At 35.0% G+C, this 16,421-nt stretch overlaps 1 protein-coding gene across 1 annotated transcript; it reads left to right on the top strand.

The window, feature by feature from the left end:
• The first annotated feature begins 3 nt into the window (after positions 1-3).
• Positions 4-15,850, top strand: LOC123535962 (lipase maturation factor 2-like). The gene is made up of 8 exons (XM_053528745.1): positions 4-234; positions 6,610-6,660; positions 8,076-8,278; positions 8,782-8,810; positions 14,346-14,554; positions 14,925-14,950; positions 15,388-15,540; positions 15,755-15,850. The coding sequence occupies exons 1-8, from the start codon at positions 141-143 to the stop codon at positions 15,848-15,850; spliced, it is 861 nt and encodes a 286-aa protein (XP_053384720.1). The 5' UTR covers positions 4-140.
• Positions 15,851-16,421: the final 571 nt, after the last annotated feature.

Raw genomic sequence — 16,421 nt, 5'->3', positions numbered from 1 at the left:
TTAGCATTCATTTTGTCATAACTAGGGACGTTTTCAGTAAAAAGAAATGTGATTGTGACAACGTGTAAATTATACGATTCACAGAGCCGAGTCGGCAAAAAATCATTTTCGATTAGCGTTTAATTTATAAAAACGCAACCATGACAAGAATAAACCGTACTAGAGATTTATTTCTCTTTTGTATGGCAGTCATTTACCTGGTGGCATTTGCTTCTTTATATGTACAAATACCAGGTATATATAGATATAAGCTGTTTTCGCGACCCCTTTATCTTCTAAATTACAGTGCTTTAGGGTATAGCGGATTTTAGGGTATAGAGGATAGATTGATAAATTTTATATTTAGACTTGAATTATTGTATAAATTTTCATATCATTCTTTTTTGCTGGGGGCCCAACATGGGGTGGGATACCCCTCCAGATTGCGAAAATTTTTTAATATGGCACATGAATAGATGCATTTTCCTGCTACCTGAAACACCTTTAAGGATGCATGAATGTATCATATATTTAAGGAAAAGTCTACTTTTTAATCATTTCATCGAGCCTTTTTCAATGTATGTATGATTGTACAGTCACAGTGTATGGACTTATTTTTCTGTATGATACCCAGTTGAAAAAAATGTTGAAGTTTTAAGATGATTATTAAGAAGACTAGCTCCAAGACTATGATAATTTTTTTCCCATTTTTATGATTTCATGTAGTGAACTGAGCCAGTCTATATACTATGTCCAATATTACAATTTTAACATCAGTCCTCTTAGAAAATCTCTAGAATAGACTGGCTTTTGTCTCTATGAACATAAAAAAGAAAAAAAATCATAGAAATATCGTAATTATCAGTCTAGTGGCTAGTCTAATTATTAAGGGTATCCTATTTGCAAAATGGCCAAATGTTTTTAGATTTCCAACAAAACAAACGAAGTATTGACAATTACTATTTACATCATAGATTTCAAATGACAATGAACTCTTAACTGTACCAAAGATCTATAAAAATAAATAGATGTGTATTTTATACTTCTTTGACTGTACAAACTATAACATCACAGCACATATTAAGTGATATTTTTATGTATAAAACCCCTCATAAGTAACGAGTTTTAGATGCGTTTTGTGAGATTTACTGAGAAACTACTTTTAAAACTATGAGAGTTTTTAAGTAAGGTTATTGGACCCAAAAGAGTAAAATTGATACAGTAGTTTCAAATTCATAATTGTTGTAAAATAAAAAGATCAATTTAATAAATTTGGGGAATGTGCCTTAATGTAGAAACAAAATACAACCATCATAATGTTTCAATTTTCAGATTCATTTTAAGATTTACTTAACAAAACCAACAATGTTCTGATCATTTTATAACACTTCCAAAGAGTAAAAAACATAATAGTTTCTCCACTACCCAATCAAGTACCGATCAAGCGATCAATGAAGCATGCACAGATAAACTTTTACCTGTGGCATGCCTGGGGCTAATTTCCACTACCGGACACGGTTTTATGGCTCTTTAGCCTGTGTATTGCTGTCAAATCAAGCCAGTTGCGCTGGTGTATAAATTTGTTAATTGAGGGGCCCATAGTAATAAAAATCGTAACTAGGCAGCCAGCTGGGGGGGGGGGCCCGGGCCACCTGGCCCCCCACCTGGACACGTGCCTGGTGTATATGTAAAAAAACGTCTGTGAATGAAAAGTATTTGATAGAAATTTAAAAAGCTGAATGTTTTTGAAGAGAATACATCATTATTCTGATTTATATTAAAGAAATCTTGGAAAGTTCGTTAAGATGTTGATTTTAAACTAATAATGGAAAAAATGACCAAAACTATCCTGTACACCCTAAATCAGCTCATATGTAAACAATGGCGTGGAGAGAAAAAACATATGGATTTCTATGAAAAGCTTAATGTTTTAAGAAGAATAGATGTTTTCTGTCTGATATACTGAATAAAAACTACTGTTTTCATTTCTTTGAATTGGAATGCAGGAAAAATTAGTTAGCTATCCACTATACCCTAAAGCACTGTAGTAGGTGGACTCGATTGTGTTCCCTGATTTCACCAGGTATACATCGAGTTCGCCTGTTGCATTGATTTTGCTCAATTTGTACTCCCTTTAGACGGGCTAGCTGCATGCGCACCAATTTAGTATACCTGCAGGACATAACAAAATGCCAGATCAAAACATCATGGTGCATTTAGGTGTTGTGATCATGATAGCCTGGTGTTGTATGAATCGAGCCCACCTCCTAATTAAGTAAATAGTGTAATTGGTATCTGTCTGTAATTTTCAGTGACTGTTCTGCTACAGTAAACATATATGTGTCACGAAAGTCCGAAAGAAGAGGGGCTTAAAAAGGACCTAGTCTTTACTTCAGAGCCCAAAATCATCCTACAGGTACATACTGAAATGCAGTTCCATTGTCCTAACATGAAAGTAGGCGCTACCTATGTGATGGAAACCCCAATCATGTACAGAAATATTGGTTTTCTACATATTGTTCTTTCTGATATTTGCAGTAAGCATGACGCTTTTGCTCATGTTTTGAAAATTAGGAATAAAGCAAAACCTTTCAAAATAATTCATAATTAAATGCAGATAATCTTTTTTTTTTCAACTGTGCCATTGTAGGCAGTGATTTTTTTTTTTTGCCGAATAAAGGCTGTTTCTCATAGCCAAAAATAGCTATATTTTCCCCTAAAATTGTTATATTTTCCCCAAAAGAATGTCATATTTCCCCTTGGGATATAAAGAATCGTTACATAATACGCATAATTTTTTTAAAGTCGGCGCTTCTATCTTTCAGCCCCAATTACCCCAACATTGTTTCAAATTTTCAACTCGCCAACATAGGGCTGTCATCGATAGAAACGATATTGATATATCAACGATATTTTTTGGTTGATCGATTATCGATTCCCATTTTTAAAAGTCGATATTTTGTACAGGAAAAAAAATCTGTCCAGATAAACACTCTAAAACAACTTTTCTGCCTGCAAAGATGTGGCATAAGTAACAGAAGTTGTCTAAAAATGTCATGTCTAAACTTGTACCATAGCAGTCTTTATTAATTTTTATTTATTTCATTTATTTCATAAATACAAATACAGCACAATCAAACAGTAATATGAAAAGTAGGCAATAAAACAAAAAATAAAATTAACTTATAACAAGAAGGTATATAGCATGCACATGAACAAACAGGTTGTTAATCTAACTTTATAATCGATATATCGATGTATCGTCGATATTTGTCTTCCGATATATCAGTATCGTTGATATGCCTAAAACCCAATCAATGACAGCCCTATGCCAACAGTTATTATTAACTGGTAATTATGTCATGCTGTGTTTACTTAAGGTGCCAAAAATCGAAAGTAAATTAGCATCAGTTCTTGCAAATTGGTACTGTGCCTGTTATCATGAAATTCTACTGTCTAGGTTTCAAATTTGGATTTTCCCCTCTTTGGCTTTGCAGGAGTTATATTTTCCCCTACAGAAAGCCACAGGTTGTTTTAAAAAAAATCCAGAAAAAAAATCACTGTTGGAACCAGAATAATGATGCCAAATGGTGATATAAATGATATTTTGGTGCTCAGAATCTAGACCCAGAAATGCAACAGAGGCCGCCATTAACACAACTATATTTAGAACTGTCAAGGGGAAGCTCTCCTAACCCCCATTACAATAGGGGATACTTTCATTCATACATACCTCCACTCAGTGCTATGCGCCTTGACGATCCTGCCTTGTATCCCTTATAAAAATTTCTGGATCTTGGTTTGCAAAGTTTCTTTTAATTTCATGTCTTTTATCATTACACATTAAGTCTGGGTAACGTGAAGCTTAACCTCATGATGTTAGCACATTTTTATGATGTCAGCACAACACAAAAAATAAAAGAGCACACTTGGAATTTTCTTTCAAAGCATATCATTAGAGAATGAACATTGCAATTAATAGGAAACCACTCTAGCTTGTATGATTTTTCAACAGTAGACCAAAGTAATTTTATCTTACGGAATATCGTCCTGAAAATTATTTACTTTGAAGCAGCAGTTCTGGGAATCATGGGTAGAATTAAAAATCAAGAAAATGGTGCTTAAGAAGAAAATATTCACATGTTGAAATGCATATTTGTTTACTTTTACATACATGTATAGACAGAAAAAAACACTTACAATTCACTGGTCAAATGTGTATTCTTCTCAGATCTGATACAAGATATAAAATTTTATTTATAGTCAGGCATAGATACAAACAACATTAGCTATGTATAGCTATTATCTGACTTGGAACAAAGATCACAAATTCATAGCACATATGCATACAAACTGTTGACTTAATTAAGAAATTAATTAGCATAGTTAAGACAAAGCGTATGTCATTACAGTCAAACCTGTGTTAAAGACCACCTCTGAACAGAGACCACCAGGCTCTAAAGACCACATGTTTTGTTTCCCATTTTAATATTTACAGTGTATTTTAACCTGTGAATAAAGAACATCTGCAAATAAAGACCATATTTTGGCTCTCCCAAGGGTGGTCTTTGTAGACAGGTTTTACTGTATTAAGATTTGCACACTAAAAGTGATAAGAGAAATTGATAAGAGAAATTCCAGTTAAAGACTTCTTTAAATTCAATTGATATCATGACAGACACGCTATTGCCAGCAAGGCTTAAGTGACTTGTTGAGCTATCTTAGCCTGACAGAGAAAATGGAGAAGTTGGGCTATCATTAAAAAAACATTTGTTTGCGGTATGAAAATCCCATGGAAATCGCTGCAACCCATCTTTTTTTTCTGGCTGGTCAGATGATTATGTGCAAAAAAAATAAAAAATTCCCTACCTTCCTATTCACATCGCGTTTCTGCAAACACACAGTTTTTCTGATCACTCGATGTCCGGCGTCCGTTGATTGTCGTCTGTCGTCTGTCTGTCTGTCGTCTGTCAACATTTAGCTTGTGTATGCGATAGAGGCTGTATTTTTCAACTGATCTTCATGAAATTTGGTCAGAATGATAACCTTGATGAAATCTAGACTGAGTTCGGAAATGGGTCATCTGGGGTCAAAAACTAGGTCACAAGGTCAAATTAAAGAAAAACCTTGTGTATGCGATAGAGGCTGTATTTTTCAATTGATCTTCATGAATTTTGGTCAGAATGATTGCCTTGATGAAATCTAGGCCGTCAGTTTGAAAATGGGTCATCTGGGGTCAAAAACTCTAGGTCACTAGGTCAAATCAAAGAAAAACCTTGTGTATGCGATAGAGGCTGTATTTTTCAATTGATCTTCATTAATATTGGTCAGAATGATTGCCTTGATGAAATCTAGGCCGAGTTCGAAAATGGGTCATCTGGGGTCAAAAACTAGGTCACTAGGTCAAATTAAGGAAAAACCTTGTGTATGCGATAGAGGCTGTATTTTTCAATTGATCTTCATGACTATTGCTCAGAATGATTACCTTGATGAAATCTAGGTCAAGTTTGAAAATGGGTCATCTGGGATCAAAAACTAGGTCACTAGGTCAAATCAAGGAAAAAACTTGCGTATGCGATAGAGGCTGTATTTTTCAATTGATCTTCATGAATATTGGTCAGAATGATTACGTTGATGAAATCTAGGTCGAGTTCGAAAATGGATCATCTGGGGTCAAAAACTAGGTCACTAGGTCAAATCAAAGAAAAGCCTTGTATATGCGATAGAGGCTGTATTTTTCAATTGATTTTCATGAAGTATGGTCAGAATGATTGCCTTGATGTAATCTAGGTCGAGTTTAAATATGGTCATCTGGGGTCAAGAAGTAGGTCACTAGGTCAAATCAAAGAAAAACCTTGTGTATGCGATAGAGGCTGTATTCTTCAATTGATCCTTAAGAAATCTGGTCAGAATGATTGCCTTGATGAAATCTAGGTCAAGTTCAGATATGGGTCATCTGGGTCAAAAACTAGGTCACTAGGTCAAATCGAGGAAAAACCTTGTGTATGTGATAGAAGCTGTATTTTTCAGTTGATCTTCATGAAATTTGGTCAGAATGATTGCCTTGGTGAAATCTAAGTCAAATTTGAATATGGGTCATCTGGCATCAAAAACTAGGTCACTAGGTCATATCAAATAAAATACTTGTTTAAACTTAAGAGACCACATTTTTGGTCCAATTCTAATGAAAATTGCTCAGAATATTTGTTTCCATGAAATCCCTAGGTCAAACATGTTTAAACTGTTATGGTGTATTTCACAGGTGAGCGACCTAGGGCCATCTTGGCCCTCTTGTTTAATTATGGACTTGGTGAAAGACATTCACCTTCTTCCAGCCAATTAATTTAAATTTCACCCCTTTAACACAGAGAATAGCTTAAGATTTCTTTATCAGGCATTTTCCTAACAAATAATGTCTCTTTTGAGGATCAAATGTATATCTTTTACCAAGTAAATCTTTGATATGACATTTTAGTTTTCTTTTACCGGTAATTGTTTTATTTTGGAAGCAAAGACCATAGAATGCAGAAGAAAAACCCTGTTTACTTTTACTACCAGGAATAATGATTCAGTGTGCATAGAACATGAGTATTTAATATCACTGATTGCTTGTTTTCTTTTATATTCCAGGCTTATATGGAGATAATGGAATATTGCCTGCAAAGATTGTTATCGGAAAAGGTGAGATACTGTAATCTACTTTCATATTTTGACAGCTAACCTGCATAACACAGTCATGTAACAGTGTCTGTTTGTTACCACGCGTTGTTTAATCTGTAATTCTTGCTTGCAGTGTGTTTGAAACATCCAAACAAAAGCTGTTTCAAATTCAAAATCTGTGCTACAAGATCATTGCTCTTGAGCAAACAAAATTTACTAAAAATTTCAAACGGAAAGAAAATAGCTGCCTTTTTACTGACAGAGGTTTCTGCTGTTATTAGAAGAAGTTATACTGTATTTAAGGTAGTTCTGCATGTTTGATAAATCAAAAACCATGGCATGATGTCATTTTTCCAGGTATATATATATATATATATATACAGTAAAGCCTAGGCCTGGCATGGCAAAAATAATCCTATATATAAATGTATTATCCTATATATAAATGTAATATTTTGTGTACATTTATAACAGTGGGAGCATTATTTTTATTCTAAAGATATAATGTCAATAAAAAAATTTGACATTTGAATAATCCAAGTAATGCTTTCAAATTGCTTGAAATTTGCAGAGTGCGTAAATTAAAGACAAATGTCTCAAATATAAGCACAAGGATCTTTACATTTTGTTTGACCATACAATATGTAGAATATATTGATTTAAAGCTGTGAAAAGTACATGATAGAAAAATTCCTATGTGCAAAAAATGTCATCTGAATTGTTTCCCTATAGACTCCCATTAAGAAAACTTGCATAAGGTCCAAACTTTTCAAATTAGTCTAGCAAAAAATCAAGCACTCAACCCTATCTTTTCTATTTGCAAGATTTTATAATATTTTGAAGTTTTGAAAAATCAAGAGTGTAATTAAATTTTACAGTGTAGAAAAAAGTTTGATTCAATGTGCAGAACTACCTTTATTCATTATACTTTAGCTCACCTTCTGGTGAAAATAAGTAATAGAAAGAGTAGGGGTTCAAGAGAATAACCTCATTATTCGGGTGGCCCTAGCTTTCTGTTTTGTATCATGGTCTGCCAATATGAACAACGCATTCGGCTACAGATTTTGATTGACAAGTTGACATTCCATTGGCACTATCACGTGGGGAAGCGTACTCTAACTGAAATAGAGAACGGTTTCAGAAAGTTCAACATTTCCCTATTATAGGCTATAGTTTTCTGTATGTAGGTGGGACCTAAGACATGTTCTCTAACTTAGTTATAGTACGGCTTATAGCCACGCCTCTTCCTCAGTTGAAGAATATTACAGATAGAAGTTAACAGTTATAATGACACTGCAGGTAAACCATGATACAATTACATTTGTCTGTGGGTTTTATATTTGTGTCCTTGTTTTTAAGAAACTGTTGTGAACCTAATAAAAAGAAGACTTATATGTAAACAAGAAGACTAGCACATACTTTTCTTCTTTCAACAGAAGCAGACAGCTGGGATGAATTACTGGATTCACAACCAACCTTACTGAAGCTGACTCCAAAGCTAGGCCTAAGTGTACAGCAAGGAATGGACCTGCTTTGTATGGCAGGGATGGCAGTCTCCTTTCTGTGTGTTGTGTGTAAAACTATGAGAGACACTGTTTCATTTATTCTGCTGTGGATGCTGTATTTTTCTTTGTACCAGGTAAAACTTACGAAAATTATTCATTTAGAGTTTTCTCAGCATGTTGTAAAATTGATGAAAATAGTTTCCATCATAATTACCGATGATTACTTAAAAAAAGAATGAGAAAGATAGGTAAATAAATGTTGACAGATAATAATTTTATATCAGATACAAGTATGTAGAAGTGGTTTGCAGATTTTGCAGCCTTGTAAAACAGGCTTAACCCTTATCTTGCTAAATTTCTATTATGAACTTGTCATCTTCCAATTTGAACAGTACCATTAACTGTTAATAGGGGTGCTTACCAAAAAGATACTAACTGAATGGCAAACAGTGTATATCCTGATCAGATGCACGGATGTGCAGGTTGATCATGATCTACACTGGTCGCAAATGCAGAATCAGTCGTGTCCAGCATGGTAAGGCTCTTCTTGACAATATTCATATTTGAGTGGAAAAATGATTCAGATATTTTACTTGGAGAGTTTCTGTCTATTGTTCGTATTTTTTTTTTTTACCAGGTTGGACAGACATTCCTTTGGTTCCAGTGGTATGTGATTATTATTTTAATTATCTCTTTATATTATGAAGAAATTCAGAATGAAGAAAAGTGCTAGAAAAAAAATCCATCAAATAATCATACATGTGATACGTCCCGGATTGTCCGGGATTGTCCCGGAAATTACATACTCGTCCCGGTGTCCTGGACAGTGTTAAAATGTCCCGGTAAAATAGAAATAAAGGAAAAAATAAAAATAATCCCCAAAAAACTTGTTTTTTGTCTATAAGTTGTTGAATTTTACACAATAAACAGTCCTCGGTGTCACATTGTTTATTCCTAATTATCCAATATCAGTTTCATGCCCTCGAGCGGGACATGTGTTGATTAAGCCCGCTTTGATCACGCGACGATCTTTTGACGACACTGATTAAGTAACAGTCAGTTATTATGATGACCCTGATTAAGAATTGACATGATTATGCAATCAATAACTGTTTTATGATACTTAAATTAGGAAAAACAGTCGAAAATCTCGTTGTTTTTAGCACGTTGGCGGTAAAGCTACATGTAGACTTTATGGAAGAGATTATTGAAAACGGTCAATTAAACAATAATTATTTGTTAAGGTTGTAATCATTTAAGATCTAGATAGATTGTCACACATTCTAAATTAAAATGCTGAATGCCGTTTCCGACTGACCCACGAAAATTGACCCGACTCCAAGTATTTTTATCGTCGATTTAATCTACAAGATTTATTTTATTCCTTTCAGGATTCAATTTAATTATTAGATAAACGTTTAAGCTATAAAATGATACCAAATTAGCTAGAATCTTTATCACGATGACCAGGTTGATTCTTCGTATATAGTAAGTCTCCTAATTCTGTTCACCTCGGGACCGCAATAAATTCAGGTTATTAATAAAACCCGGCCCGGCCCAAACCACGGAAATAGCCGATTCCGATTGTACGGAAACCACCGGAAACTTACGGACGGAAGGCTAATATAATTACGAATGGTGATACCGCCATCTTAATCAAGGCAAATTTATGTACATGTATATTTTATTTTATTATTACAAAAGCAGAAGCAAAGTATTTAATATTGATGATACGTATGTTTGATGAAGTATTGCACTTGACATAAGCAAAGACCTAAAATAACAAGATATTTGAATCACAATCAAAGAAGTAATACGTTCGACAGTCGATGTGTCATTTTGTGTACCGGACAGACACGAGATAGCAGTTTGCAGGATACTTTCAACAGAACTGGACAGGCTAGTTAATGGTGCGTCGTTATTTCACACCTAACGATGTGACACTAGGTTGTGTAGTACGGCGAAGGGGTCTATACCGCGTGCACTGGAAGTATTTATAAAATTTGGTTGCCCGACCAAGATAGCGTTTTAGCATATTAAGTATTAATTTAATAAAAATATCTTGCCTTAGGGAACATATGAATATAAACACTCTTATATTAAGGTTGTCAAAGATTTGCATTGATAAGTACACATTTTGCGAAAATTAATTTGAAATGTAAGTTTATGAAATTATTATTATAGTCCTTTTGCCTATCTCGGTTGCGCAACCAAGATAGATCGAAAATAGATGAACTTCGAAGCTATGCGCTGTTTTTATACTTGCCATTTGTTTCAGGTTGTTGAAGTATTCAAATCTGAATATAAAACAATAAATTATATCAAAAGCTAAAAAAAAAAAATAGCCCACTTTTTACATTTTTTCATATTAAAGGGAGGCAATTACAAAATTTCATAAAAGTATCAAAGTAAACATTTCTAAAAAGGTATAAATCTATGTAATAGGTCTTTGTTCCTGAAATACAAGAAAACTGGAAAAAAATATAAAATGTTGTTCAAATGATAAATCATATAATTTAGCTTTAAACAAAACCGGGTGATATGTATGGAGATGATACCCGGAGTTACAGTAAGTTGTAGAAATGAATGAACTGGAGTTTAAAATATGAAAGATCGGTCGCAAAGTTTCGAACACCCCCCCCCCCCCCCCCCCCCCCCCCCCCGAAACATGTCTGCTCAGTCTGTTCAAAACAAAACAATACCATAAAAAATGGTAAATATCTAATATGGATAAATGGGAGGGTAGTGATAGCAATGAACTTTCGTGTTTTAACAATTTACTGCTAACGTTATTTTTGTTTTTAGATTATTTAATTTTTGATTTCTCTTTCTTTTATATTTGAAATAATACTAGCATACTTTTTTAACACAGAATTAAAAAAAAACGATCTGGTTGGACTACGAACTATTTCAGCCTATGCTTATACAACTATTCACATAATGTTAACTTTTTTGTTTTTAAAATGAACATAAAAGCATTATTATACCCAACACAATGTCCAGTGCAATTTACCTATTAGTTTAACTTGAATAATATATCATATTTACAAGCGTTTTTATATCTCGTGCGCAAAATTTTATTTTCAATTTCTGCGCATGTGATATTATACAATAATTGCCTTTTTGTGAGGTCGATATGAGCCGCACCATGAGAAAACCAACATCTGCACAGTCTGGTCAGGATCCATGCTGTTTGCTAACGGTTTCTCTAATCGCAATAGACAATGTTGGTTTTCTCATGGCGTGGCTCATATGTGGATTTATCAGCCTGATATGATAAAAGCAATATCAACCTCGGGCGAATTTATCGGCTTGATATCGCTTTAACAGGTCGATAAATCCACATATCGACCACACATAAAAGGCGACAAGTTTTATTATTAAATCCAGCCTACTTATAAGTATAAACATTAGATACAAATGTCTGCAGCCTTAGGTCATCTTTTGTAGTTAATTGTATACGACGTCGCATTGTTTTAACGTTAACGTGTGGACGTCACAGCTGGAGGTCAATACGTGTGTTTGGCTCCGCCTTCGAGAAAATACGACTTTTTATCGTTGAACATGTGACTACATCTAGAACAATGGAAAGGACTATAGATATAGATTTAATGTTAAGAACAATAATTTTATATCACATGCGCAACAACGCTATTTTGTTTTTCTGCGCATGTGATATTACATTTTCATGTCCCTATGTGAGATCGATACGTTCGTACTGATTAAAAGACGATGCGCTTATTTATACATAGGATTAAATTACTTTGTCTTGTGTTCATACATGTGTGAACCTGGCCTATTTTTCTTTTCTGCTTTTGAATGATTTGTTCTACATGCAACATTTTGAAAACATTTTTTCATCAAATATTAAACTGAAACTATCACCATCAGACTGGAAATTAACTACTACTAAATACTAAGAAAATGAGTGCTCTCATTATGTGTTCCGTAGTTATCAATTCAGTTGACTAAGTTCAAGAGATACTCAGAATACTGCGTGAACAAACCTATCTCAGTATTTGTTTCCATATATTTATACAGGAATATTTTAAAAATATGGGATACCGTGTGTAAAACTTTTCAATATTCAACGCTGCATTCTCCGTGCGTAATCGGGATCCCGACCTAATTTAAATTTTTCACATGACCCTAAACGTTTTATGGTCTTTGAGATTTTTTAAAAACTTTTTAATAAAAAGTTTTAAAAAAACTGCTCATTCTATTCGTTAGAAATTGTCAGTGATATTAGAAATAAAAAAATAATTTCTGTAAAGTCTCATTGAACAAAAAAGTATAAAAAAACCCCTACCTATTTACTACCTATTTTAGGCATGTTACTGGACACAAAGAATTATTTAGGCTTTAGGAATGCACAGGTGAAACAAAAACTCTTTGAGGCCCGAGAGGAATTCCTTTCTTCAAAATATAACACCTTTTTGGACAAATCGTGATTATAAAGTATTATATAACGATACAAACTTTCGGGAACTAATTAGAAGGCTCGTCAAAACAACGCTGTGTATAACGATTCCTGTGTACAAGTTTACAAATTATATTAAGACGTTTTTGCAAGAACACGCAGTCTTTTAACCCATTCATCAAAGAAGTTCCTCGCGGGCTTCATAAAGTTCAGTGTTTTTTACTAAACTCTAAATATGCAAGTTGATATCGACACGATATCATTTGTAATTATATTAGCCTTCCGTCCGTAAGTTTCCGGTGGTTTCCGTACAATCGGAATTGGCTATTTCCGTGGTTTGGGCCGGGCCGGGCCGGGTTTTATTAATAACCATAAATTCACGTGCCGAACTATAGATGTGTATTGCCCTTATTTACCTCCCTTAGAAAGCTAGACGACTTTTGCAGCAAAGTATTATGCTTATAGTTACAAGCGAGAACAATGTTTATCTCAGGAAACTACATGTAGTATTATGATATTTTTGCATGAAACAGACGAATACCGATGTCACGGTGTATGTCCCGGACTAAAGGTAAAAATCCCGGAAATTTTAACTCAGAATCCCGGAAATGTCCTGAAAAATTATGGCATGTATGAAATAATTAAAACTATATGTTGCATGTACAGTATTATTTACAAAGTAATGAACTTCTGTAGTTTGAACCTGTTGTGCAAGATGATTGTACAGAAAGTTTTTGACAACTTCTGGAACCAACAGTGAAACATTGTTCGCTTGCTTGAGCACTGATAACTCGTGCACCCAGGCTCACTCAAGCAATTCGTGTGATCCCACACTCTCTTTGTCTACTTTGACTGTGTATGTTAGGATTGACCAAGACCCTGCATAACACAAGCATTTTGCTCAGTTTGTTGCGACCTTGAGCAGTCAGTGTTTTGCTGTATGCTACGTTGTCTTCTTCCTGGCTGATTTGACTGTACTCGAAATACCTACCTTCTGGAACTTACTGGAGTTGTATGATCTTCCAAACAGGGCTTTTTATGCCCCCGGCATCTACTGATGCGGGAGGCATATAGTGATTGTCCTGTCCATTCGTTCATCCGTCCGTACGAGGTTAACCAAATGGGACCGTTTCGTCTAGCATCAATACCCCTTACTAGAATGACTTGATACTAATGCAGATGTAACCTGTGACCATTCCTCATCTTTAGACATCACCTGACCTCAGTTTGACCTTGAACTTGACCTCGTTTTGGACTTAGGTTGCTTTGTATCGACAAGGATGCCACCGGGGCATCAAGCGTTTATTGAACGCAGCTCCTTGTTCTTCCTAAAGTTGGGATGCCATTACGGGTAGCTTTTGGAAATTTGGTCAAATTGGAATTTTAAAAAAGTAGAATTTTGATAAAAATGTTACATTTGGCAAGATATTGGTTCAGTGATGACTTCTTTGAGCACAATACCTTGTGTTTCTAATATTTAGTTGGAGCTAATGATGGGACAGAAATATGTATAAAGTAAATATCTTGGGAAACACTTTTCTTGATTTGGGTGATGGGAGATAATGTGCCAGGTCTGGATTGGGAAGTCACCAGACTTAGGCCCCTGTTGTAGAAAGCCCTGGCAGATACTTTTATTATACCTGTGAAACTGCCCTAATAATTTTTTTCATATGTATAAAGACAAGTAACTATATATTAAAGGGGATGAATGGGAAAGAAGTCATTTATTTATATGCACTTCTTTCGTATTCACTCGTCAAATTTTGATTCCAATATTTCAGGGATATTTTGCTGTTAGAGGCTGGCTTTCTTACAATTTTGGTAGCACCATTCAACCTGCAGATTCCTGTGAAGCGATTTAGACTCTCGTTTTACCATCAGCATGACAGTATCACGCTATGGCTGGTCCGCTGGCTTCTATTTCGACTGATGTTTTCCTCTGGAGTGGTGAAACTAACAAGTAAATGTCCGACATGGTGGGGTCTGACTGGTTAGTATGGTACATTTTAGTACTTATTGCCTGAAGTTTCTTTGTGAGGAAAATTTGCTCTCGAGTCTTCGTTAGAAAAACCAGTATTAATGCCTGTATAATTATACTACTAACAGCCCTGTGGGAACTAAAATTTAGCCTCAAATTCACCATCACATAGAGGTCATAGAGACGTACCAAATGACACTAAAATCTCAGTTTTGCCAAAAATGGACTTACAGCACTCTGGAAATAAGGCGATGAATGATATGTGCTAATCCAGAAGGACTTATCATAGTTTTGTTCAGTACAGATTACCTGTCTAATATATATGTTGTAGTTAAATGTGCATTTTCACATATAAATAACATTTTTTCTGTTTCATTTTCAGCATTAAACTGGCACTTTGAGTCACAAGTAAGTAGCCTATAAGTCAGTAAACACTCTTGTCATTTAGAGGGATGGTAACTATAAAATATCAGATCATAAAAAAAGCCATCCCAATAAGTCGCCCGCTAGCTCAAGCGCTGGAACATATAGGGTAAAACAGATTGCTCGAAGTTGCTAGGGCATGAGCAAAATGCTAGAGTTTTCTTTGGTTTTGTGCAATAGGCAGGTAAAAGAAAAATTTCCGGAACCACACATATAGCTTGGATAAGTCTGAATACTGAAGCCATCCTCATTCGTGTAAGTGACGTTTCGCTGCATGTATTCAGGGATATTAAACAAATAAACTTCATGAAATGAGGGAATTAAAATAATAATTATATCTTAATTGATTCTTTGCTTTCAAGTTTTTACTGATAACCTTTTTCCTTTCTTAAAAAATGTAAACTATATGTTTTTTTTTTTAGTGTATTCCTACACCGTTAGCCTGGTGGTGGCACTTTTTACCAGAGTGGTTCCTCAAGCTGAGTGTAGTGATGACGTATGTTATAGAGATTGCAGTGCCATTCCTGTTTTTTGCTCCAGTGCGCTCGCTTCGACTGTTTTCCTTCTGGTGTCAGGTTTGTAATTTGTAATTGTATGCATTCACCTTAATATTATACAGAACAAATTTGTTTGCTCAAGCTCAGGTTGCTTGACTATATCGTTTCACACAAACTCCACATTTAGTCCTGGTAAAATCCCTGTATAACCTATCACACAAACACAGATGGCTGGAACTGTATGTCTGGTCCTGACAATTTTGTTATAGTGAAGATAATGCTTTTTTGTTAGAACAAGAAGAGTCGGATCTCAATTATTATGCCCCCTGCGAAGAAGGAGGGGTGTACAGTTTTGCAGATGTCGGTCGATTGGTCAGTCGGGACGTAGACTAATCCGTTTCTGGATAATAACTCAAGAACGCTTATGCCTAGGATCATGAAAGTTTATTGGGAGGTTGGTCATGGTCAGCAGACGACCTTTATTAATTTTGAGGTTAGTAGGTCAGTGGTCAAGGTCACAGTGACCCGGAACATTTAAACTGTTTCCAGACGATAACCTGGGAATGCTTGGGCCTAGGATAACGAAACTTGATAGGGAGGTTGATCATGACCAGCAGATGACCCTTATTGAATTTGAGATCAAAGTTCAAGGTCACAATGACCCGGAACAGTTAAACCATTTCCAGACGATAGCTTAAAAACACTTGAGTCTAGGACCAGGAAACTTGATAGGGCGGTGATAGTGACCAGAAGATAACCCCTATTGATTTTGAGATCAGTAGGTCAAAGGTCAGGGTTACATTGTTATACTATTTCCGGTTGAGAACATGAGAACGCTTGGGCCTAGGATCACAGAACTTAATAGGGAGGGTGATCATGACCATCAGATGACCCCTATTGATTTTGAGGTCAGTAGGTCAAAGGTCAATGTCACATTGACCCAGAATAGTAGGAATTAT

The sequence above is a fragment of the Mercenaria mercenaria genome, chromosome 17 (genome assembly GCF_021730395.1).
Source record: "Mercenaria mercenaria strain notata chromosome 17, MADL_Memer_1, whole genome shotgun sequence".
Classification (NCBI taxonomy): domain Eukaryota; kingdom Metazoa; phylum Mollusca; class Bivalvia; order Venerida; family Veneridae; genus Mercenaria; species Mercenaria mercenaria.
The sequence above is the reverse complement of the archived record's forward strand: the minus strand, read 5'-3'. Positions and strand labels throughout refer to the sequence as shown.